This window comes from Mercenaria mercenaria, chromosome 4, assembly GCF_021730395.1.
Source record: "Mercenaria mercenaria strain notata chromosome 4, MADL_Memer_1, whole genome shotgun sequence".
NCBI classification, from domain to species: Eukaryota; Metazoa; Mollusca; class Bivalvia; order Venerida; family Veneridae; genus Mercenaria; species Mercenaria mercenaria.
The window spans coordinates 9788643-9815397 of record NC_069364.1 but is presented as its reverse complement, the minus strand read 5'-3'; the positions used below and the strand labels follow the sequence as shown (position 1 = coordinate 9815397).

General features: G+C 35.7%; 1 protein-coding gene across 1 annotated transcript in view; it reads right to left on the bottom strand.

Annotated features, from left to right (window-relative positions):
- Nucleotides 1-26139, bottom strand: part of LOC123550953 (heat shock 70 kDa protein 12B-like) — a 39555-nt gene extending 13416 nt beyond the window's left edge. Inside the window, exons 1-6 of the mRNA XM_053540377.1 lie at nt 26007-26139; nt 20419-20563; nt 17442-17593; nt 17094-17321; nt 12899-13052; nt 3402-3536 (exon numbers count right to left, since the gene is read on the bottom strand). Coding sequence (XP_053396352.1) covers nt 3402-3536; nt 12899-13052; nt 17094-17321; nt 17442-17593; nt 20419-20563; nt 26007-26009 — 817 coding nt within the window. The 5' untranslated portion in view covers nt 26010-26139. The remainder of the gene's footprint in view (nt 1-3401; nt 3537-12898; nt 13053-17093; nt 17322-17441; nt 17594-20418; nt 20564-26006) is intronic.
- Nucleotides 26140-26755: the final 616 nt, after the last annotated feature.

The following is a 26755-nucleotide window of genomic DNA, read 5'->3' as shown; positions in this document are numbered from 1 at the left end:
ATATCAAAAGTTTCCACAGCTTCAATAGAGTATAGTGTAGGGATAATACACGTTTTTTTTTAGTATTAACGTCTGCAGAAGCCCGCGGGATTGTTTGTGACCGAGACCGAAGGTCGAGGTCGCAAACATATCCCAAGGGCTTCTGCAGACGTTAATACACAAAACAAACGTGTATTGTCGCTATTCTTGCATAAAAAAATATTTCACGACGATTTATGTATTGTTTTAATATGTGATGACTTGACGATTCCAGTACATTTTTTATTTACCATTCCTGTTGTTCTTGGAAACGGTAAACATGTTTTAAATATCCGTATCCAGGGCCCGGAAATAAACAACACTATCAAAAGCACATTCTGAAGGTTTTTAACCGATTTTTTTATCTCTCATTATTACAAACATAAACTTACCAATAATGGTTCTTTCATTTCACAATTTGGTGGACTCGATCACAATTTCAAGAATAATAACTTTACATTCGACTTACATTGAGTACGGACACGTAGTTGGAGTACGGATGAGTACGAACGTGTTGTCAAGTTTCCAAGCTGTTTATATAAATTCTTCGAGAAATTAGGTAAAAACATACCGACTGATACTTACCAAAAGCATAAATATGATACCTAAAAACGAAGAATCGCACAGGTAAACACGTGACTTTTTAACATTCGCCGTTGTCTACAAAATCTGAATTGACGCAGAGTTCTAAAAGGGGAGTAAACAAGGGAAGAAACGAGTACGAACAATGTTGGGGGCAGCGCATTTGGCGTTAGTTACTGATACAGTAAAACATTCTATGGTTTAGATGGCATCTTTAATGCTTCAAGAAGAGGTTTTTATGAATGAAACAAGACGCAGATACCAGATGTCAGTCTGCGCAGAATTACATATACATCCCTGGGAAAGCATTTCAAAAATAAAAATCGGGTATTAACAGCACGTGAATTGCCTTGTTTGCACACGATTTTTCTCCCGTTAATACATGGGCGGATCCAGTGAAAAAAGTAGTTTTTATGCAAGAATGTAAGTTTAGTCTACTTTAAACATGTTGAAAGAGCCTATACTGAACATCCTTTTGTCTTTTAATAAAGTCAAAATCCAAGACTAGCCAAGAGTCTAAAACGCTTGAAAAATTTCTGAGTGAAAGAGAATGACATGCTCTTTATCATAAGCTTGCCAAAACCATACCAAAAATTTACCTGAAAGAAGTTATTAAACATTTTATAATGTAAACAAACCCCTACCATCAATATTTCTCATTCATAAATGCACTCAATTCAGGTGATAATTGCTGATATAACTGTAAATGAGAGGCCCCAACAAAAAGCTTTTTTTCTTTCTTTTTTCAAGTTGTGTAAACAGTTTTAGTTATAAATTAATGTTGATATCTGAAGTTACTCGCTTACTTTGTTAAAAACAATACATAAAACACCTTATAGCTTGTTTAAAGTATTTGACCTGTATCGAAAATCATCAAATAAAGTAAACTCCATATGCTTTTTTCAGCATCTATTCGATTTTCAATTAAAGCAATGATCGTGATAGTTCCATCCATTGTAATTATATTCGATGACAATGAATTTTTTGTGTTACATTATTTGAAGCAAAGTTCTTTTGAACAGTAAGAGAAACTCTACCAAATGACTAAAGCATAAGAAACACTCTCAAAATGATTCATTTAAGTGACAAATATACGCAATCTAGCTACTTTGTTACACAAAAGTGATACCAGTTTAACTCTTTTTTTTTGTTATTTCTCATTGTTGGATATATAAATTTTACATTTTAATATATAAATTTTGTGTAAACCAATGTATCACCATAAAGAATAATAAATAACTTTGCCTAAAAGATCAGAACTTAATAACGTTTCTTAATTTCGTAAATTTTCTTTAAAGGAATTTATGCATTATTTTACATTATCTTCATGCCTTACTAAACTTTCTATCAGGGCCTCACCACAACTTATAAAATAACTGTCAGTGTAAGCTATGAGAAAAGTGTGCATATTGTATATTGAATACAACCAGATTTAAACCAATGTAGGTCATATTTTGTCTGCCTGATCGGTTGTTGGAAAAAGGACCTGTCTGATTTTTCTTCCACTTTTGTCCAATGTTTTATGTTAGCTTCAGTTTATTAGTCAATTCAGAGTTCTTCCCCTTAGATTTACTTGGGTAGGTACCATCCGTACTGAGTGGTATTTATTATATCAATACCAGTTTATTGTTTTTTTTTGTTTTGTTTTTTTGTTTTTTTTTAATGTCTAAAAAGCTTAAATCTTCATTATGTAATGTATAGGTAGAGCAGTACTGAAAGATTTTTCGAGAAAAAAAAATAATACATTAAATTTCCGACGAAAAAAGGGTTGCCGACCCAATCAGTTCTTTTTATTTGCAAGTTTTAAGGTCTCGAGTTTATTCATCTTCAGCCGACATAGGTGCTTTTTACTGTAAAAAGGCTAACGTTTGCATGTCTCTGGAGACTTCATTTTGGCTAATACCACAGTCACACATACGGCGCAAATAGCTACGTCGAGCTACGGATAGAAACGTAGTAACCCGTATCGATCCGTACCTGAGCCGTACAAATTGGTACGAATTGATACGGCTTACTACATTAAGGTACGTCTCTGGTACGTTTCAATACGGGTCGATACGGATTACTACGTTTTTATCCGTGGCTAGACGTAGCTTTCCGCGCCGTATGTGTGACTGGGGTATAAGGGAAAGAAATAACTTGAACAACTCTAACTTCACTTCAACAGTTTAGCAATAAAACAGAGTTCTGACTAGATTTCAAAGACAGATATGCTTGCTTATCTACTAACCTCGACAACCAGCTTGTCGAAGGAAAATGGCGGAGATAAGTGGTACGCACGTGCGTGTTAAATATCGTTATCGTTTAAGGAGAGGACAACTGTAAGCTAATATAGCTTTCTGTCCAATTCCTGGAATGCTGTATTGTAAATATTTCATGCTTTTCGGAAAAAAAATATGTTTAAACTAAATATCGTTATCTGATTGGATCATAGATATGTTTGATTGACAGGCGGCGACTGGTCAATTCGTAATATAATGATAATTTCATGTAGGTTTTCGTATCGTTTAGCCACACGTAAAGAGTGCATGCGCGTGAAAATAAAAACATCCGTGAAATAGCATAGCAACATATAGTTTGTGTTAAAAGGTCTATATCGTTGCTTTTAAAAAGTAATTCAACGCTTTTTTGTATTTTTCTCATAAAAATAAGCGTTTTTAGGTTTTGGTGCTCGGATTAAAAATTAAATTTATTCTTAATCACCTGCAATGCCAAGAGATTAAATTCCGTTCACCGTTTATGACACTAATGCCTAGCTTGGTGTATTTCAATTTCAGGGAATTTATCAAATATATGTGTACCTGCAAGGTCGGACAGAAAGTCTGTGAAAGCCTGATCTACTCTTGTACCTCCCCAGTTTCCACCACTGGCTTTGTATAGTTCTTTAAGTTTCCCGCCAGACAAAACTTCATGTACCGTAATGTCCACAGTGCCACCTGCAATAAATAATTTTAAACCTCCAAGTGTGCCTATTTAAAATATTAGCTTTTTGATATGATTGGCTTGTCAAAGCAATACAGCGCTCATGATTTTTGGGGTCTTTTCACTTTTATATTATAAATTTTTAAAACACATGCCCGCAAGTGGGCGATGTTTGTTTCCATGTGTAAATAATCATTTTTGAGCTTTGAAACTAGCGTGATGGACATTGGGTCATCATGGTCCCTGTTTTAAGATTAAGTTATTTTGACATTATCTCCAGTGCTCGGCATATGCACTACATTATATTAAGACATTCGTTCACGCTATACTGCGAATCACACAGAGCTGTCAGATCTAATCTCCAGCAAACGACATCTTATTTCTACACACAGCACCTGATCTCTAAGGTCCAATATCTTATCTCGAGCCCGCAACCTCTTATCAATAATTATCGCGAGCGTACATCTTATCTCGACCGCAGGACAAATGTTTGCGATGGCACGACTGATTCAAAATGGCAACAAACAATAAAGTTTACCAATTTTAATAAATCAACGCAAATAGATGCAGTGTCCTTAAAATTATTGTTCCACAATAGTTTCTTAACTCAGTTATGAAGCTTATGAGCTTGATTTTATTTCGAATCATTACAGAGTGGCGATTCGATTAATTCGGTACCATCTTTCCATTTCAATCAAATAAACCGTAATTATACATGCTTTGCATGAAGAAAATGAGAAATGACAAGTATCTAGTTAAGACTTGACAGTGACATATTTTAGGCAAAGACGATATGTGTAATGTCTTAACATTTTATTTAATTACTGTTGCAATATGTACAGAAATCAGTGTATTAAGTTATATTTCAATAACATTTTGTTTTTTCATTGTATTATGATTATTTACCTATATTTTTAGAACTATGTTGAAAACAGATTGACTGAATAACTTTGCAGATGAAGTTGTCAAAACACATTTATTCAGCAAAGGCCTTAATTGTCCACCTGAAAACTTATAGTTTAGCTGTATATTACCTGTATTTTAAGAATGATTTTCATGAAGTTTTCACGAGTGAAAAAAGTAGGTCACTAGGTCGTGGTGGGTCTTTAAGGTTTCGGTGAATAGTTGACGTTTTGAAATTGGAACATCATAAAATCATAGAAAGAAATAGTTGTTTCACATGAAAATTGCAAAGCTTATTAATTAAGTACATTATTCTAACTTTTCTCGTAACGGTTTATCAACAACTGATTATTTGCTTTGTCATGAACGAAATTTTACACTTATTAAAGATTTTACTGTACACGATTTTAACGAGTTCAGTGACCACGCACCTTTAACATTTTCTGTACACTGTAACAATAAAACAGTTGAACCGTTGTCATATACCGAGACTAAGTTTAAATGGGACGAATCGTTGCGTAATCAGTTTAGATCAGGCATAATTTCTAGCCTACCTTTGATAATATAGATTGTTCTAGAAGTGATTCTGTAAATACTGCGTTAAATATGTTCACTGATGTTATTCGCAATGTTGCAGATCCTTTGTTCTCAAAGGAACACTTTATTTCAAACAAACCGAAATTTGAAGAATGTAGTAGTGTTAAGCATGCAGATTGGTTTGATGATGAATGTAAAACAGTACATGCCCAATATATATCCTTGTTAAATATTTTCAATTGTGATAAGTCGGAAAAAAATAGAATTGAATTGTTACAGTATAAAAAAGAGAATAAAAAACTGATAAATCGGAAGAAAAGGGCCTTTTTGAAAATTAAAGTAAATGAAATTGAAGGATTGAAAAATCGCAGACCCAAAGATTTTTGGAATAAATAATTTTAAGACGAATACTAAAACAAGGAGCAAAAATATTGCCTTAGAAGACTTTAGCAATCTTTTTCTCAAATATAACTAGCGGCATGTTTGAGTGTATAAATGATGAGGCCGAAACTTTTTGTTCAACACATGATTTTGATTTACCAAATACACGTTTCCCAGAATTAGATCAGTCATTTACTGTTAATGAGATTAAAGCATCAATTAAGTTGTTAAAACGTAATAAAGCGCATGGAAGCGATTGTATTTTGAATGAATATTTAATTGAATGCGTTGATATTTTGGCACTACATATATGTGATTTATTTAATGCAATATTGAACTCTGGCCATTACCCTGAGAAATGGACAGAAGGTATTATAATCCGATACATAAAGAAAGGCGATACTTCAGTTGTAACAATTATAGAGGAATTACCCTTCTCAGTTGTTTATCTAAACTATTTACAACAGTTGTTAATAACAGAATTGAAACATTTTGTAATAACTTTAACATCATTTCGGACGCCCAATTCGGATTCAGGAAAGGGCGCTCAACAGTTGATGCAATATACATCCTTATGTCCTTAGTCCAAAAATATATTAACGAGAATAAAAGATTGTATGTTATTTATGTCGATATGATGAAATATTTCGATACTATATATAGAAATGCACTATGGCTAAAAATGTTCAAATGTGGTATAGAAGGCAAATTATTAAGATTTATAAAAAATATGTACCAAAATGTTAAGTCATGTGTTAAGCATTGTTCATCATATTCAGATTAATAATATCTGTCATGTGTTTACGAATCGGATAGAAATATCCGTCCCGAGGGCACCTGCGGATTTGGCGGTAATGAGGCTTGCCAAATTACCGCCCATGCGCAGGTGGCCGAGGGACGGATATTTCCATCCGATTCGTAAACACATGACTGATATTTTTTCTTGCATATCGTATACATGTTAGCATTTTATTCTGGCAGACGTTTTTCTTGCATACCGTATTTTACAAAAGGTAGAAATAGTTTCTTTTTAGCACCCTTTCTTATAGTGGAGAATGAACACAAAGCGCGGGAAATTAACGTCCGTAAGCAGAAGTGACGTCATGATGTTTTGCGTTACGCACAATAACAAAGTTCCACTTTAGTTTTGTCGTTTGTAGCGTAACGTTATGTTTTTATGGTAAACTAACGTATTCTGAATCGAGAAATATACTTTAAGGAACGGAGAGAAACTATCAAGGTACCTGCTTTTTTTTCGTATTTTACATAAATAATAGAATCTATATTATTAGTGTATGAACCAGTAGTTGTCATTAACAGCACGAGAGTCATCTGGCGTGGGGGTGCAAGATGGGTTGGAAAGAGGATGGATGGGAATCACTTGAAAGTAGGAGACAGAAGCATAAAGTTATTTTATATTTCAAGATGTTGCATGGCCTCACTCCATTTTACCTTACGGCATTGTGTCCACCCACCGTTTCGAATGATACGTATAATCTTCGTAACCAAGCTGACTCCCAGGTACCAAGAGCAAGAACGTCTCTCTATTTTGATTCTTTCCTTCCGTCAACGGTAAGAGCGTTTAACGCTCTGCCTCTGTCTGTTAGAAATTCTCCTTCAGTTTCATCTTTCAAAAGACAACTTTTTCTAGCAAATAATCAAGTTCCTGTTTATTTCTATAGCGGACGGCGAAAACATCAGATTCTTCACACTCGCCTTCGAACCAACTGCAGCTCACTCGCCGATGATCTGTTCTCCAAAAATATTACTGCATCACCCCTCTGCTCATGCGGACGGCCTGAAACAACTTACCATTATTTCTTCCAATGTACACATTACGACAACATACGTACAATACTTACAAATGAAATTAGCAGATATTGTCCTTTTACACTAAAGACTATTCTCTTTGGAAATATGGCATTAAAGGATGAAGACAATGAAAGAATATTTCTTGCTGTTCATCACTACATTGAAAAATCCAAACGGTTTGATTGAGGCGAAAGAAAAGCGATCACGCATCCATCTCCAAGTCGCTCCCTACCGCTTTCCTCTACATGTCTGAACTATACCGTTAACTTCCGATCAATGAAAAATATTTTGCGTTTCGCACAATAACAAAGTTCCACTTTAGTTTTGTCGTTTGTAGCGTAACGTTATGTTCTTATGGTAAACTAACGTATTTTGAATCGAGAAATATACTATAAGGAACGGAGAGAAACTATCAAGGTACCTGTTTTTTTCTTATTTTACATAAACAATATTTTATTAGTGCATGAACCACTAGTTGTCATTAACAGCACGACAGTCATCTGGCATGGGGGGTGCCAGATTGGTTTTGCCGGCAGGATGAAGCTACTTCCGGATTAAATATTGACGATATTATATTACTATTGTTACTATTTGCTGACGATATGGCTATTACAGGTAAATCTCCTGAAGAAGTGCAAAAACATTTAGATCTTTTATTTAATTATTGCAATAGTTGGGGACTAAAAGTAAATACAAATAAAAATAATGGTATTTCGCAAACGTGGCAGATTATTACCATCTGAAAAATGGACATATGACGGTCAACAAATAGAAGTAGCGAACGACTTTAATTATTTGGGAACTGTCTTTAATTATAAAGGAAATTTTATGAACATTTATGTGGCAAAGCATTAAAAGCAATGGATATTTTATTTAATAAATGTAAAGAGTTTTATCTTTAGCCCAAAATACAATGTCAGCTGTTCGATGCCTTTATTGGTTTTATTTTGAATTACGCATGTGAGGTATGGGGTAATACTAAGTCAAAAGAATTGGAAAGGGTACATTTAAAGTTTTGTAAACGTTTGCTGAATGTTAAACAAAATGTTTGTAATGCTGTAGTTTATGGCGAGCTAGGCAGATACCCAGTTTTTATTAATCGATATTTAAGAATAATTAAATATTGGTTTAAAGTCATCCAAACTGAAAATATTATCTTAAAATCTGTATACATGCAAGCCTTAAATAAAGGATTGCTACAGTGGACGTACAAACTGGGTTTCGAATGTTAAAAGACTGTTAGACACACATGGTTTTTCGTATGTGTTTGATAATCCAAGCTCAGTCGATGTTAATACATTTATAGCTTATTTTAAAAATGTTGTTATTGATACATATAAACAAGAGTGGTCTCGATGTGTTGCTAATAGTTCTGTATTAGATATGTATAGTGTATTTAAGCCTGTTTTTAATTACGAGCATTATTTAGATTTAGTACCAAAAACACTAAAACAGTATGTCACCAAGCTTAGAACTTCAGCTTTACCGCTACGAATCCAAACTGGAAGATATGTTGGTCAGAATATCCCAAGAAATGAACGTTATTGTCGTTGTTGCAATGAATTAGATACTGAAGATGAATATCACTTTGTTTGTAAATGTTCTACCTACGCTAATATTAGACGAAAGTATTTGAAGCAATGCTATTACAACCGACCTTCTGTTTACAAATTCCACCAATTGTTAAATACAACTGATAAATCCGAACTTGTTAAATTAACAAACTTTGTTAAGGAAGCATTAGTTTTAAGAAACAGTTGTCTTAATATTGTTACATAATTATAAGTAGTTGTCCTCCAAAATATTGATGTATAAAAATTGTTTATCTTAACATTTCATTAAATTCTAGGCACACGACTGTGTTAATATGATACCTGTTATTATTATACATTCATTATTTTGTGACCAAATATATGTAAAATTTTCATGTGTTTAGACGATGTTCACTGTGCAAGTCTTAATAAATATTTGTCTTGCCTTGTCTAACATTCCAGTGTCAATTTAATGATAAATGCTTAAATTCCCGAAAAGGAACCACAATTAGGCCTGAAAAAATAGTTTGTTTCTGATTACATCTCAAAAAAAATGTATGGGTCGGTAGATAGGCTTTTTTTTATTCTTTATTATTATAATTTTTTTGATAAAGGACATGAAGCTCGGTTGCATACGTGTACCAATTGCTCGTTATTGCTATATATTAATAAATGTAGATAAATGTTTTAGAACTACAATGAATGTATCTTTTCAGGCTCCTGAAGGAAAGAAATGAAAGCGCAGAATAAGTTTCCAAAATTAATTAAAGTAATAAAACATCATGCACATATTGTTATGCACATACTGTGAAAAGATAATGAATAGAGATAATGAATAGAGTGTATAAAACATTCTTGTTCATATGACAAAAAAGCGCCAACGGACAAACAGTGATCAGAAAAAAAAACTCACCGTGAGCATTTTAAATAATACTAAGGCGAGCTTAAGGTTATAACACACTAAATAATTGTTCTTTATTCTATAAAATTGACCTATTTCCAATGGCCGCAGCACACATCAGGACCCATTTTAAATGTCTGTAACCTACATTTTCTTGAAGAGTATTGTCAATGCTAAATAAAAATCAAAAGAAAAGTGGGGGTCATGTTTGATGCAAGAAAAATAATTTCAGTCATTTCAGTTCAAAATGCAAAGAAAATAAGGAAAATAGCTCTACAGAGCAAAAAACTGAGAACTATTTGTATCCGCCATTATGCGACTACCATTTTTTTTCGCGCCATTTTTCTATTTAGTGTCTGTATGCCTTAAGAGGCATGAAATAGACATTTAATATTGTCAAAATACTTTAATTTAATAGAACTGACCAGAATACCAACTGATTTAGAACAAGTATGGCTACAACTGTAAACTTAAAACTGAACAACAAACATAAAATAGTACAATAATGTAGTTATGCTATCAAAAAAGTCACTGGCTCAGGTTTATTAATCTCTACATGAAAGTGATATTTGACAGTGAAAGAAATCAAATAAGTGCATCTTTCATCGACAAAAAATACTGAAAAGGTTCCTGTATCATTGTATCATAATTTACGTTGTTACCACACTGATTAACCTTTTCAAATGAGATCTAATCTTAATAAAGGCAGGCTATGAATATTATACATAAATTACATAGATAAAATACACAGAATAGTTCTTAAACTAAAAGCAACAATAAAATAATATTTACGATGAAATAAAAGTGTTTTAATTCAATTTTATAACAACCAAAACTACAACTACTGTCTACAATATATCAGCACACATGATCTTCATGTTGCATTTAGTCATTTTTCAGCAGTACATATATATTAATGTATTATGCCTCAAAATACATAGAGGATATTTGTTTGTTTTGAGTGAATATGGTATATATCTCACTGAGAAGTGAGAAAATTTCAAATATTTTCACGAGCGCGTAGCGCGAGTGAAAATGTGAACATTTTCTCACTTCGAGGTGAGATATATTCCATATTCACGAAAAACAAACAAATTTTCTTTTTATTCTATGCTCAATTACGTTGAGAAATGCATTTTGCAACTGTTTTAATCTCAGCGCGGGAAACAGACGCGCGTAAACAGACATGACGTCAGACGTGCTGTGACGTTATAAAGACGCATGCAACATAAAGTTCCATTTTGTTTTATATTTTACTGCATAACGGTATGGAATTCTCTTTAAGTAAAATAATTTGAATCGAGAAATATATTATAAAGAACAAAGTGCGACTATAATTTTCATCCTGTTTTAAGCAAATAATTTAAAATTCATACACAATGTATGAGGGGGCGGAGCTCATATCTTTCACAGTGTGAAAATATAGATTTCATATTTTCACAGTGTGAGCGATGAGATATGAAAATATTTAACTGATAGAATACAGTATTTCATTAGTTAGCATAAAATAAAACGTGCATCTTTAAGTGTTGTTATATTTTCTGGTCCTTTCGGATCATGGAGTCCATTCGACATATATGTAAAAGAGTTCCGCTAAAACCTGTGCTAGGGGGCGTAAGAGGTGTCGCACATTTCATTACCTCTCATGAACAGACTCAATCAAACCGAGTCTGCTATTATTCTTCTTGGTTGCATTCTATGCTTCCAAAAGATTTTTTACAGATTTTATTTACATCGGTCATGGTTTTTTGGAAGCTAAATTACTTTTATTTAAGTGGACCTCATTTTCGTGAGTTAGCCTTCACTGATTACACTGATATGTCATTTATTTAATCTTGGTTGAAACCTTCAGACAAACTTCGACCGATACATGGGTGCAATTTTATCATTCAGTATCGTATCGAAACAGAATGCACGCCAGTTTTCTGTTCATTTGACCAAAACAAGCTCTTTGGTGTTGTTATGATAATAACATCTCGATTAACTTTTCTAGAAGGAACTGAGTTTTAATTCAAAATGTTTACGAAAGATGCAACTTAATACCGATTATAGATCTACGCGGATGGTGCTGAAGTACTATTGTTGTACGTTTATTTTGGTCACGTGATAAATAATTGTTTAAGTCATGTGATCAAAGCAAGCATGCTCATTTTCATACGCTGTGTTTTTGTCATAAAATATAGATTACGACAAATATAACTTAAGCAATGTATTTTTTTTTTTTTGAAAAAGATGAATCTCAGAAGCTTTCTGAAAGTTAAAGAGACTTGAATTACGTAAAATTTAGGGAAGAAATGGAACTACTTGTTCTTCGATTTCGATTAAGACTCCGTCCGTAAATTTATGGTATGGTGACGACCTCTACCAACAAAAATGATGAGAATATGGTTTGATACAATCTAGTATACTACTACCTGTAATACGGGCTTTTGGTAGTATGTAGAGTTGGTATATTTTCAGCCAATTTTAAACTCAAAGCTCTGTGCCCTTCCTCCCTTGGTGCTGTCAGCTTTGTTGAAAACCATTGAGTAACAATTATAGTATTAAGGTTCACGTACCTTTATATATATATATATATCTTACGCATGCGTTGGACGTGTACCTTTCAATAACGCCATTTATGCTAAAATATGTTTTCATTATTTAAATTAGCTTTATCGTATCTGTAAAACTAAGCACTAAAAAAGGAACGACAAAGGGAAGACATTTAAATTAATGTAATTCCACAGAAAAAATACATGTTATTCTAAGTCTATAAAAATCCTTACCAGGTACAGATATGTCAAAATACACCTGAAAATTGAAGGTTCCATCCATGTTGTACCATAGAAAAATGGTTTCGGTTCTTCCATGTGGCCAATATTAAAAAAAAGTTACAAAAATAAGCTATTTATAGCAACATGGAAGGGAAGTAATTCAAAAGAATATTTTAAAAGAACAAAAAAGTATCTGCCAAATAAAAATAAGAGCAACGCAATGCAGAGCAATATACGCACAAAACAAAATCATATGACCTTCGACCCCCAAGTGTGACCTTGACCTCGAAGCGAGCCATTCAAAACATGCGCTGATGTTTTGAATATTTGAGTCAAGTTTCTACAAAATCTTTCAAGGGTTTCAAGAGTTGCAGAGCAGACATTGCTAATGGATTGACGGGTGGACGGACAGACAGACAGACAGACAGACACCGGTGTATAACATAGTACATCCCTTCGGGCGTATAAAAAGGCAATCGGAATGATTCGAACGTGACTGCTTTAATTTGATACATTAACATGTTTCTTACAGTAACAGAAATCTTAAAACTCACCTCCTGCATCCAACACAATGTACTTTTTTCCCACTTCAAAAGTAGACAATGTGGTTTTATCACTGCTGATTTTTTCGACACGTAGATGGCGACAGAATAAACTGGCTGCTTCTGGTTCCAAAGCAATACTCAGTTTATCTTGTAATATACCAGCCTTGAAGTTGATACATATACAGTAGTTTAACTCACAACAATATTTACACGAACAATCAGACGTGACTATATTGATGTTGCCAGACTGAAGGCAGATGTTATACAGACTACACTCAAGGTCTTTAAAAACGCCGAATCAATACATGCCAATCATTTCATTATGACAACATGTATTTTTATATTTACTTATTGTAATTTATTAAATCCAGCTCGATATTGTCGACTCTTTTTTGTTATTTGAAGCGTGACCATTATCGCCTGTGCACCTGTAGCTCGTGCTGTATTTCATTTTATACAAAATTCTAAGCAAGCATGTATAAAATTTAAATTTTATTACTAATCCCCGATGATAACGCGATTCTCGTGTAAACACGAAGACGCGTCATTTTTATGATAACTTATAAAATAACAATTCATATTGCTTGTATCTTACTTGACAAGTAATATTTTTAAGACCCACCACGACCTAGTGACCTACTTCTTTCTCCCACAAGAACTTCATGAAAATCATTCTAATAATACAGCTATATTACATGATGACTGCGGATAATTTAGGCCCTCCCTGAATTAATATGTTTTGACAACTTCATCTATAAACTTATTCAGTCAATCGATTTCAGTATAGGTTTAAAAACATTGTTAAATAAATATCTTGCTATGTAGAAACAAAGATTGATCTAAACTTAGTTTAAAATATCAAATACTGTTCCTAATGCTACATTCATCCAAAATAATGTTTAGACATTTAACACATTGTCTTGGCCTTAAATATTGTTAGTAGATACTTGTATCTCTCACTTTTTTCATGCAAATCATGTATAATTACTATCATGGAAACACAAAACAATACTGTTATTTTGTGGTGCCTCTTTAACTTTCCAATAAGTTTACGGCAAAATACCGGTAGCTCAGTCAGGTAAAAAGTGCAGATAACAATAGGAAATCAGCATTACGTTTTGTATAGAGTGGAATCCTCATGTGTTTTTTTTTCAGATATCTATTTAGGCAGTGTAACTAAAAATACAAACTTCAAAAAGGAATCTTTTTTATATTTGTGTAGTTAAAGAGGCACCACAAAATAACTGTATTCTTTTGTGTTTCCATGATGGTAATTATACATGCTTTGCATGAAGAAAATGAGAAATAACAAGTATCTAGTTACAAATTGACAGTGACATATATTAGGCCAAGACAATGTGTGTAATGTCCTAACATTCTATTTAATTACTGTAGAAATATATACAGAAATCAGTGTATTTAGTGAAATTTCAATCACATTTTGTTTCTACAGTGTAAGATAGTTATTCATCTATGTTTTAGAAACTAGCTGAAAAGAGATTGACTGAATAAGTTTGCAGATGAAGTTGTCAAAACACATTTATTCAGGAATGGCCTAAATTGTCCACCGCAGAACTTGTAGTATAACTGTATATTACCTGTATTTCAAGAATAATTTTCATGAAGTCTTTGTGAGTGAAAAAAGTTGGTCACTTGGTCGTGGTGGGTCTTTAACTGCATCAAGGTATGTAGACTGAAAAAAAAGCATTTAAAATAACATTTTCGGAAAAAAAGTTTTTTGAGCTGAAAAAAAAAAAGATCCCTGGTGAAATATTTGGAGAGAATGGAGACAACTTCGCTACTACGTTATGGTAGGCTTTAGTGACTATTGACCTAGTACTCCATAGAAACTATGCACTTTTCGGTGTCGTAGGAACAGGGGGGCCAGGGGTAACCCCCCCCTCCCCAATAATTTGACCGATTATGGTAATAATCTTAGAAATTTTTTGACAGCGAGTCAATTTTAGCTGATTTTCATAATGTGTGCCCCCCAATCTGAAAATGCTTCCTAAGGTCCTGCTCTTTACCTCTAGGCAGGGAAAAAGCACGCATAATTGCCACAAGGATTAGCAATCTGAATAGAAAACTGTGTAAAGATCAAGTAAGTTAATGCCCCGGGGAAAGTGTTATATTTTCAAAGTATGTGAAAAATATCTAGAAATATGAGAAAATCCAGGAAATCAATTTCTGGATGCATGACTGTCTTATCGTGCATAGTATTCAACATAGATAGATTACTTTTCCATTGCACTGATATAACACGGATATGATTAGGATTAATAAAGGGTGTTCACTAAACAATTTCACTATATAAACGGATTGTTTCCCTTGTGTAAAGAGGGCTTAGGGTAAGTCTCTAATTTATTGTTTTTGTTTTTTCTATGTCTTAATATTTTGTCTTCATATAACATATTATTATGTTCTTTATTCGCTTAAGTACATGCATTTAACTAATATCATCTTTGATATGATGTTTGAATTTTCTCATCTATCATATCAGCGTCAGATATCTCTCTGTCGTTGTGTCTAAATTTCTGATGCAAAAATGAAGTCTTTGCTGAGTTTCGAACCCATGCGGCAAAAGATCTGTCGAGTTTAAACAGTATGCTTTACCTCTAAGCTAATCTGTAAGTAGTACGAAAACTAGAAATATTTAGATTTTGATAAGTTATAGAAACGTTGAATTCCCTCCGCGTCTACAAAAGAAGTATAAAATGTTACTGGCCGCTCCCTTACGTGGCACTCAGCAATTAAAGGGTTGTACCAAGAGGCAAAATAAGCACAGGTAAGTATCTGTTACTGGATACCTAGTTTATCGCGCGAGAGCTTAGTAGCTGGTGTTATATATTCATTATATGCGGCGTTAAATAACTCTTAGTTTTACCTTTTCGTTTGGCACAAACATATTACCATCTTACCAGACCATATTTATTGTCACCCCTCTGAAGAAGGTGGAGTATATTGTTTTATAGATGTCGGTCGGTCGGAATGTCAGTCAGTCGTTCGGTCTGTGTGTCCGTAGACCAATCCGTTTTCGGATGATAACTCAAGAACGCTTGGGCCTAGGATCATGAAAGTTGGTCATGACCATCAGATGATCCCTTATGTTTTAAGATCAGTAGATCAAAAGTTAAGATTACAGTGTCCCGGAACAGTTAAACGGTTTTCGGACGATAAATTGAGAACGCTTGGGCTTATGACATGAAAATCAATAGGGGTGTTGGTAATAACAAGCAAATGACCCATATTGATTTTGAGGTCAGTAGGTCAAAGGTCAAAATCACGGTGATCAGTAAAACCGTTTCTGGACGATAACCTGGCCTGGGAACACCTGTGCCTATGGATCATAAACTTCATAGGGATGTTGTTCATGACCAACAGATTACCCCTATTTATTTTAAAGTCAAAGGTCAAGGTCACAGTGACCCGGAACAGTTAAACCGTTTCCGGATGATAACTTGAAAACGACTGGGCTTGAGATCACGAAACCTTATATGGAGGTTGATAATGACCAGCAGAAGAACCTTATTGACTTTGAGGTCAGTGGGTCAAAGGTCAAGTTCACATCGACCAAGAACAGTAGAATCTGTTTTGTAAGATAACTAGAGAATGCTTTGGTCTAAGATCACATTTGATACAGAGTTTACTTATGACTGGTAAATGACCCATAATTATTGATCTGAGGTCAGCATATCAAACGTCCAGTGCACAGTGACCAAGTAATTTCTGTTCATTGTGCAATTACTGAATGCATCAAGGTGGGGTGCATTTCGTATTTTATGAGCTCTTGTTATGTATATCTCACAAATATATGTATATTGATCGAGTTCTCCAAATTCAAGATGGGGCGTTTCTAAAGTGCTCGAGTGTCGTTCTGTTACACAAGTTGTGCATGTTGATAAAACTGGCGCACGGCTGGTAAAACTAGTAAAATGAACTTTTTGTTTCTATCTGTAGTATCAAACGTATAAATTTTTTATGTAATCAAGTTTTTACTATTTACATTGCAAATAACTTCATCGCTTATCAAAAACATGGTTCAATGATGGATGGCAAAGTCCATGTTGTATCTTTACAAGTGTAACGTAACAAGAATATTTCAGTTGATATACTAGTATATGAGTAAAACGAATAATGTAAAGACAGTATTATTATCACCAGTTTCTTCTTAGGTATATCAATGCATTAACAATCAATGGATTACCCCTTGTGCAGCTTCCCTCATGAATTGCTTTGCGGCGTCGTTCCAGATAGCTGGTACAGTAAGGACCCAATGTATTTCATCTTCTTTGATGCCACAACCAAACGTACGTCCCTGTAACATCTTCATAAAGTCATCCTTCATGTACTTAATGGACAGCGAGAATACTTTTTTAGCAGAGAGACTCTTTTTTCCGCTGATGTCTTCTAACACCATGTCTCTACCAAGTCTCTGAAGCGTTGGAATATATTTTGTCACTACATGAGCCTCAGAAGTGCAATGTGTTTACATTCAGTATGAAACAGACAAAATTTCAATTATAAATTAGATAAATCCATATCTGGTACTTACCTGTTTCTCGTAAAGCTTCATTTTAAACCGTTGGAAGAAGAACCATGTCTCGTGTTCTTCGTTGGCCACCAGATCGGCGTATTTATTTTCCGCTTCATATCCAAAACTGTGTAGTGTCAGACCATCTGGTTCTATCAAAATGCTCGTTGGTGCTAACAAGAAATTAAAAGAGAAAGGGTAAGGATAAGAAAAAATATCGCATGTATGCGCAGCTGTATGGTAGACTTTCAAAGCGGCTGGAATATTTCACCATTCATTTAATCAACCGTCTTCAAAGAAAAGAAAGTGTCCCTCTGTTTTGAAGCAGTTCAATGAAAAGGATAAGTATCATCAAATTCCCTACGACTTTCTGGTCATTCAGGATCAGTCATTTCAACTCATTTAGATTTGAAGATTGAATTATGCTTAAGCCAGTGCTAGTGGGCGTAGGCAGTGTTGCATTTTCCATAAATGCCCGTGAACAGACTCAATCAAACCGAGTCTGCAATTTTCACTGTTTGCCTTGTTCTCGGTCCTTCCGAGGGATCTACTTTTCAGATTTTATTTCTAGTTGCTTATTGCCTAAACCCCTCAAACTTCGTATTCTTTTTACGGTCACCAACATGAGATGGAATCTACCAACGAATAGCTGTTATTCTACGACAGCGGTTGTGAAATATGCCAACCAGTTGTTCTTTTTTTACACTAGTCTGGAAGATTTGTTTGGAAAATCGTCTCATTGGAATAAAAAAAATGAAAATAAAAACTTCCAGCGTGTCTTCTTTTATGCGCAATCAACACGAAGTAAAAATCAACCGTTTATCGGTCGTTCTTGTAGTACACCAGATTAGGAAATTAGAGAAATGTAGAAATTTCACAGGTCGCTCAACACGCCAAAAACGAAAATGTTGCAGGTTCATTTTGATAGAGCCTGTTCATGGACGGTAGTGGAAATGCATGCTACCGTCCAAGCCCTCTAGCCCCGGGTTGAGCAGAACTCAACATTTACACATGCTAAAAGTACAAAAAGCAATTTAGAGACATCCGCAGATGTATTCAAACGGCGGTGAACATGGAACCTTCAATGATACACGTGTTGAGGCGTGTAATTCCATGAAGAGCGGCGTTTTGTCCCTAGATAAAGTAAAGGGTTTGCCCCAAACGAGAAAACAATGGGCAGAACTAACTGGAATTTAGGAAGGGGATCTGAGGTTAACACTTGCAACCGGATGTGCTTCTTGTATACCAGTTTGGCTTTTTTGGTAAATCGTCCTTCTTCAGTGTTAAAAAATCGGAAATCAACCACCAACGCTTCTGTTCTATACGCTACAGAAACACACGCACCAGTCGACTCGATCGGAAGGTTGAATTTACCTAGATATCATTCCCTGTGTATTCTGTATAAAATTGACATTTTTACAGAGCTATCACAAATAGCTAGAACCATTTCAGAATACAAATTTTTACTCATTTGGAAGAATTACTCTTAAACTGACTGAAATGAAGAAAACTTGAATGAGGGGTTATAGTAAGACTTGTCATTACATTACATTACTGCAAAATCACACCAAAAGCACACTGCTGTAACCTGGTATTACTACACAAACTGATTCTAGGTTTTACTTAACCATATACAACTTCTCCCTATTTTCCAACTAAATGTTAAAAATTCATCCACAATGAATTTTAAACAAACACCAAACCTTAATTTAGACCCCAAGTGAAAAATAGTGTTCAATAATATATCGGCCATTACGGGAGACCAGATGAGTTACCGTGGTATGCAGGCTCCGTAGCCTAAGGTCCCCTGTATAAATTTCAGTATGTTTAATTATGCCCATTGTTTTATCGTTCAGGGCAAGCCCATTATTTTTATTGAGAACCATATGCCGCTTTTCATGGAATTGCACACTAGTGTTTTATTGAAGTTCCATGTGCACCTCCGTATAAGCACATTTACGGATGTCTCTAAATTGTTTTTGGTACTTGTAGCATGTGTAAATGTTGAGTTCTGCTCAACCCGGGGATGGAGGGCGTGGACAGTAGCTTGGATTTTCACTACCGTTCATGAACAGGCTAAATAAAACCGAGCCTGCAACATTTTCATTTTTGTCGTGTTGGGTGACATGTAAAGTTTCAACATTTTTATTTAACTGCTTTAACCTGAACTTGATCTTGCTCAGATTGTAGACTTCCCAACAAGCGGCAACAATGCACTTGATGTTTACCTGACAAACCGACCAGAACTGATCAAGGATGAACAGTTTACTCAGCACCTGTTATCACCATGCAGTTTTCGTTGACATAAACATGTGCGTTTCTCGCCGCATACATTTTATTTTGGACAAAGCCAACATTGAAACCTTACAAAATACAGTCGACGTTAACATCATCCGGCTGTCAACAAATTGTTGATAATGAAATGCCATCACGTGCGAGTGCCCAGCGGTTCAACAACCCCTGGATCAATACAGAGACATTCACCGAATAACTGGATTATAGCGCCGATGGTACAGGATAGCCGAGAAAGCCAATTCCGCTTCAGATTGCGAAAGCAGCAGAGCCAAGAAAGCGTGAACAACATCCCATGAGACGCAAGTTGTATTCATGTAGACCACGAGGACCAAAATGCCTTTAAAAACTACATACAATCCAGGAATACGGACTTCTTAGAAGAAAAATGGTTTCACCTATAGTCAAGCCATTTGTATAAGGTTATCCATTGCAGGTGCGCATGTACAGTATTTTAATTAGATAGCGAGTATACCGTCCTGAAATAAGGCGATTACTTAAGATGATGATGATGTGAATGATGATTCTGATGATGATGGAAGAGTATATGTACCAAGAAAAGAGTGCCGTTTCACACTTTAAATGATGCAGAAAATGCATTAAAACATATTTATCTAGCAACTGATATTCTCTGTCTTTGGAATCCCTTATATCAGTTTTGGCATAGTTTCTAAAATATCAAAAATAAAAGTGTTCAATATATAACCTTTAAGGGACAGCTGTCCGCCAGGCCATGGCTTTGTAAACACTTTTGTTGGTTCACTTTCAAACTCATGTCTGAACGAAAATCCCCAACCGGAAAAGGTAGTGCCAAAATCGATCGCCGCAACTAATAATGCGAAGGAAGCCACCTGAAAGAAAAAGAATAACGTACTTTAATAAAATAAAGTAAACTTTATAAAAATTATGCAAAATATCATTTTGACAATGTCCAGTTTTGCGCGTTATGAACGAATTCTGAAATGATTCAATAGAATTCCTCCATATACACTCGTTTGCGTTATCAAAGCACAAAAAGCTATATAAAATCACAAAATATCCAGAAGTAATGAATGCTTTTTTGAAATGATATTTGTTTGAAAACCTTTTTCTAAAACTTAATACAGACGTCTGTTTTGGTTGTAGAACAATGACAATAAGAATATATATGATTCATAATTGAAAAATTAATTTGTCAGATATTTACCGTAGTACAGACTATTTCTCGGAATGCCTTGAATTCTTTTTTGTCCTTAATTGTCTTTTGTCATTATTATGATTATACTGTTAAAGGTAAAATGTTATGATTGTTTCTTTCAAATAACCTTATGTTTCCATAATAACGAAACAACAACAACACTACTGAAATAACACAATTCAATCATAGTAAACGATACATAACGTATCTCAAAGGGAATTTCTCGTTCAAGAATGGTGTATTGAGCTGAAATAATTTATAAATTATTGAAAGTATTGAAGAACACAATATTTAGTTACGATTTCAGTCTGGAACTAGTTTAAACAAGTAAAACAATTAAGTATACTTCGTAACTTCATAATAATTTTAGTAAAATACATATACCACATATGAATCCCCACAAATATGAACAGAGAAAACTTAGGATAACCTGTGAATGATTGTGAAACAGGCCCAAGGACTAGAAAGACCAAGTATACAGTGGGAACCATGGTTCATGCATGGGAACATATACAAACTAATTTCAGCTGTACATTAAACACCTAAAACGCGCAGTTATGTTTGCTATGCGTATTGAACAATTGATAATAATTGATTAATTATAATTTTTATCGTGCACCAGTCACATTGTCTCCATGTTTGTTATCGCAAAGACACTACGCATATCATGCGTGGTTAACCCATCGAAAAACAACTACAAAACTGCAGGGCACTGCTAAAATTGACTCGCTGTCAAACGATTGCTAAAAAAATTACCTTAATTGGTCAAATTATTGGAGGGGGTTGGGGGGGGGGGGTGCAACTGCCATCCCCCTGTTCCTACGGCCCTGTCCCGTCTTCATCAGTGTTAGGGAAAACTTGAAGAACTTCATTATTAACTTTCCAGTCAAGACGAAAACATATACCCTGATTTTTATGCCGCGGGCATATAGAGATTGCATTATCTGTTCATTTGTTCGTCCATCCTTGCGAGAGTTTACAGTTTTGCCTACAGCCAATATTAGTAATTCGATTCAGTTCAGACTCAATCTCAACAATCTACTTACTAACTATATGTAGATGAACTTGATCAAGTAAACAAATAAAATGTGTATCAGTATCACTGTATGATTTCTCATTCAAAATAATTTTTACGACGATTTTTGGTGGCTGCTGCTACCAGTGTCAAAATGTATACAGATTTTCAGAAATCTACCAGATCTAAAGACAATCCTTACAGCAACACTGAAAATAATTCCAGGCTTTCTATAAGAAAAAAATTAAAAACGTGTAGATATACAGCGCTACAAGGTATGCCTTAAAACAATTAACTTTTTATTCGGCGACAAAGGAAAAAAACTTATTTCTAAACTCTACGTTTTGATCTAAACAACCCAGTGTAGGAAATATGCAAATTAATGGTCAGGTGAACAAAAATGACCCCACGTTAATGAACTGGAGCGATGACTTTTAGGTAGAGGTTGTTCCTTATCGTCGTACCATACCACAGAACTGAACTTAAGGTCACGTTGCTAACGTAGAAAAAGTGAAAACCCACGACTACAATAAAAATGTTGCATTCCCGCTTGGACTAATTTAGTCCAAGGAAGCTGTCACGGTTTGGTATCCCGGTTTATCCCGGTTCAGTGATCCGGGATAAACCTTGTTGAACCTGTGTACTACCTTGACGGTTCCGTAATCGTCCGGGGAGATCCTTGATGAACCTTGTCAAACAGGCAAACGGCCCGGTTGTTTTAAAATGTTTAATTAAACCGGGAATCAACGATGGTTAAAACCGGCATATTCCATGCAATGTCGGCGCAATGCCGGCAATTTCCGGGGTAACACCGGATATCCACCGTGTCTACCGTAATATTCCGTAGTAATCCGGGGTCACTGGCAATCACCTTATACACGGTAGAGCAGCGACGAACTACGGTCCTGGGACGGCATAGCGCAGGCGAAGCACAGTATGGCTCCTTCTTGTACCGATGGGGGTAGGGAAAGTTACGGTAAGCCTAGGTTTATTCGCCGAATAACTCCCGGTTATATCCGGAAAATGCCGGCGGACCTCCGCTTGAGTCCGGAAGAACCCCGTTTTTACGACGTACTGTTCGGGTTTAACCAGGTGTCTGCCGGGTGATTCCGGTCGCACGGCGATGACAGAAGGTGAGATCACGGATCTACGACAGTAACAGACAATGAAGTTGCGGTGACATAAGGTAATAATTATGTTTATATAGTATATAAAAACATAAACAATCCTAGTTTGAATCAGTGTAGTTAGAATGTTTGTTAGAGCACACGAAAATAAACTACTATAGTATATCAATAAATAGCACAGATACAGGCTCCATCCGATGAATTACCAGTTATATATTGTTTATCTGTAAGACGTAAGTGTGCTGTTCTTGGCTTCTTTTCTTTTGGTTTTGACCCGGAGATTGTGGGGAGCGATTCAAAGGTGATTTACCATGAAGTTGATTTGGGGAGGGAGGTTTTTTGCCTCCCAGCAAATCTTCGTCCGTTTGGCTCTATGTTTGCCACTCAGTAGTGTCGTCAAGTTGGCTTCCCACTGTTGGCAATTTTCTGGCAGGTTTCTTGGTCTTCGGCATGATGTTTTGCTTCTGGTGACTTTAAGATAAGTGATGGGAATCCAACGTACTTTCTGTTTTCTATGCCACCAAATAAGTACCGGTAGGCGCCGGTGTGTCACCGGATCACAGCCGGGCTATGACGGGATGCTACCGGCGGTCATCGGGGCACTACCGGCTACGACCCGGGTCACTCGGAGTTACAACGGGATCAATTGTGTTAACGCCGGACAATCACCGTGGATATCCGGTGTCAGACCGGGACTAAACCGGGATCAAAGTGTAGATTCTGCTTCATTATCGGGGGTTTACCGGGACACCGTCGGAATATGAGATCCAACTTACATTTTTTGCAAAAATATGTCACGGTTCATCCAGGTATACCGGCTAATGTTTACCGGGAGAAACCGGGGCCGTCACCGGGAATGTGAGATCGGGGCTTAATGAAGCAGAATTTACACTTTGAGCCCGGTTTAGTCCCGGTCTGACAACGGATATCCACCGTGATTGCCCGGCGTAAACCCAATTAATCTCGGTGTAATCCCGAGTCACCCGGGTCGTAGCCCGTATTGCCCCGATGACCACAGGTAGCATTTCGTCATAGCTCGATTTTTATCGGGTGACACACCGTCGCCTACCAGTGCTTACTCGGTAGCATATCAAACAGGACGCACGTCGATCCCCAAAAGTTATCTTGTAGACACTTGAAGCTAAACATCATGTCGAAGACCAAGAAAGCTGCCAGAAAATTGCCACCTGTGGGAAGCTAAGTTGAAAACGACTCTACTGAGAAGAAAACTAAGAGTCTAACGGACGAAGACTCTGCTGGAAGGCAAAAACCTCCTTCCCCAAATAGGATTTTCAGTGTTTTTATATACTATATCATCATATTACCTTATGTCACCGCAACTTCACTGTCTGTTTCCGTCATAGATCATTGACCTCCCCTGTCACCGTCGTGTGGCCGGAAATAAACCCTGATAGTCCGTTGTGAGACGGGTTGCTACTAGACTCGATCGGAGGTTTGCCGGCATTCCAGCTATAACCGGAAGTTAATCGGCGAATAATTCTGGGCTTACCGTAACTTTCCCTAACCCCAACAGGCTCAAGACAGAACCATACCGTGCTTTGCCTGCGCCATGCTATCCCGGGGCCGAAGTTCGCCGCAGCTCTAGCGTGTATAAAGTGATTGCCGGTGACCCCAGATTACTACGGAATATCACGGTAGACACAAGGTGGATATACGGTGTTACCCCGGAAATTACCGGTCACAGGCATTGCGCCGATGTTGCACGAAATATGCCGAATTTGGCCATCGTTCCCAGTGATTCCCGGTTGTATTAAACATTTTAAAACTACCGGGGCCGTTTGCCTGTTCGACAAGGTTTATAAAGGATCTTCCCGGACGTTCACGGAATCGTCAAGGCTGTACGCAGGTTGAACAAGGTTGAACAAGGTTTATTCCAGACCACTGAACAAGGATAAACCGGGAGACCAAACCGTGACAGTGATATCGGGGATTTAACTTTATAACTTAAAATTCAATTTTAAACTTTGTTCTTCCGTAAAAATTGGCGATGATAAACATGTACCTGTTTCGTCCTCACATTGAATAATTAATTTATGTTAGATAAATGCCTGTACGTACATAACTGAAGCAAAACAACTGTTAATAAAAGTAAATTGTAACATGACTTGATTTGATTTCCAGTTAAACAAAGAAGAAAATCAAGCCCTGTATTTCTACGATAAACAACGGTTGACGCTCGGACCGCTAAGAGACAACTATGACGTCAAATTGCCGTATGATGTTCGGTTCATTACTTCTCGCATAAATGAAGTCCAGCATTGTTTTAATCAAAATATCTAAATGGACATGTAAGAATGAAAACAGTCAGTTTATCGTTCAGATGCTTAGATATTCAACCAATCGGGCTTACGCCTAGTGGTTCAATTTCTGCGCATTTGAACTCTGAACCATGACAAATTAGACTATAACTCGAAGACCTTGATCATTTGATACATAAACCCATTATCTCTTATGTCACAGTCACACATACGGCGCGGACAACTACGTCTAGCCACGGATAGAAACGTAGTAATCCGGAGCCGTACCTTAAAATAGTAACCCGTATCAGTCCGTAGCAATCCGTACGGCTCAGGTACGGACCGATACGTATTACTACGTTTCTATCCGTGGCTAGACGTAGCTATCCATGTCGTATGTGTGACTGGGGTATTACTGTAACAGTGTAAACTTATTGAATATAGCAGTAATTTATGGAGCATAACTAACTTTTATAATAATATAGCATGCTATACATAAAGATCTCGATTCAATATTCGTTTATAAAACAGTCATTCATTTTCTAATTAGCTTAAAACAACCTAGATACTTTAGAATCCTCGGTAAAAGTTGGTACCCTCGTCGTACTTGGCTTGGGTACGAACCAATTTCTCGATAGTCTACAGATGTTAAAACACGAAAAAAAGATGCATTATCACTACAAAAAGACACCATTGTTGTGTTATATAAATACTTACCATAATGTTCACATTCCACGTTCAATTGCCAAATTAATAACACGAAACACAATTAATCTCTAAGTAGTGATCAATTTACTTCCTCTTTCGTTTTAATTGCAAGTTATCAAATATAAATCTCACCATATGGAAGGTCGTTGAATCAAACAATAGCAAATAATTTATAATTTTCAAAAACGCAGAAAAATTACAGCTAACTATTTATTATACACTGACATTTAACGCAAAACTATCATACACGTTATCTGAAGTACATGTATGTAACTCCGCATAAGTTAAAATGAATGTATTGTAAATGCCATTAAGACATCTCAACATTAAGATACACCAAAAATATCTTATATGTTTACTCATTTTTTCGATCACATCCCATGTAAACTCACAAAAACACGTAAAGTAAAACGCACAAGAACATTTGAATATAACACAAAAACTGTTTATAGAACAGTCTGGAAGAAACATAAACATTTTGAGCATGGTTTTGATGAAACAAGTGAATGAAGTATTGCCATGTAATTTTCTCTACTGCAGTGCAACATAATAAACTGATATCTGTCAATAATGTTTAAACAACACTTTACTGTGTATATAATATATTATAACAAAACACTTTAAAAAAATGATTAAAATTTGTATATATAGTTGTTTCATATAGTAGTTTTGGCCGATTATCAAAACGGTATCGTAGTATCAGTTATTCATAGTAAAATACTTCTACATAAGTCCACACAAAACTCTTTATCATCTAG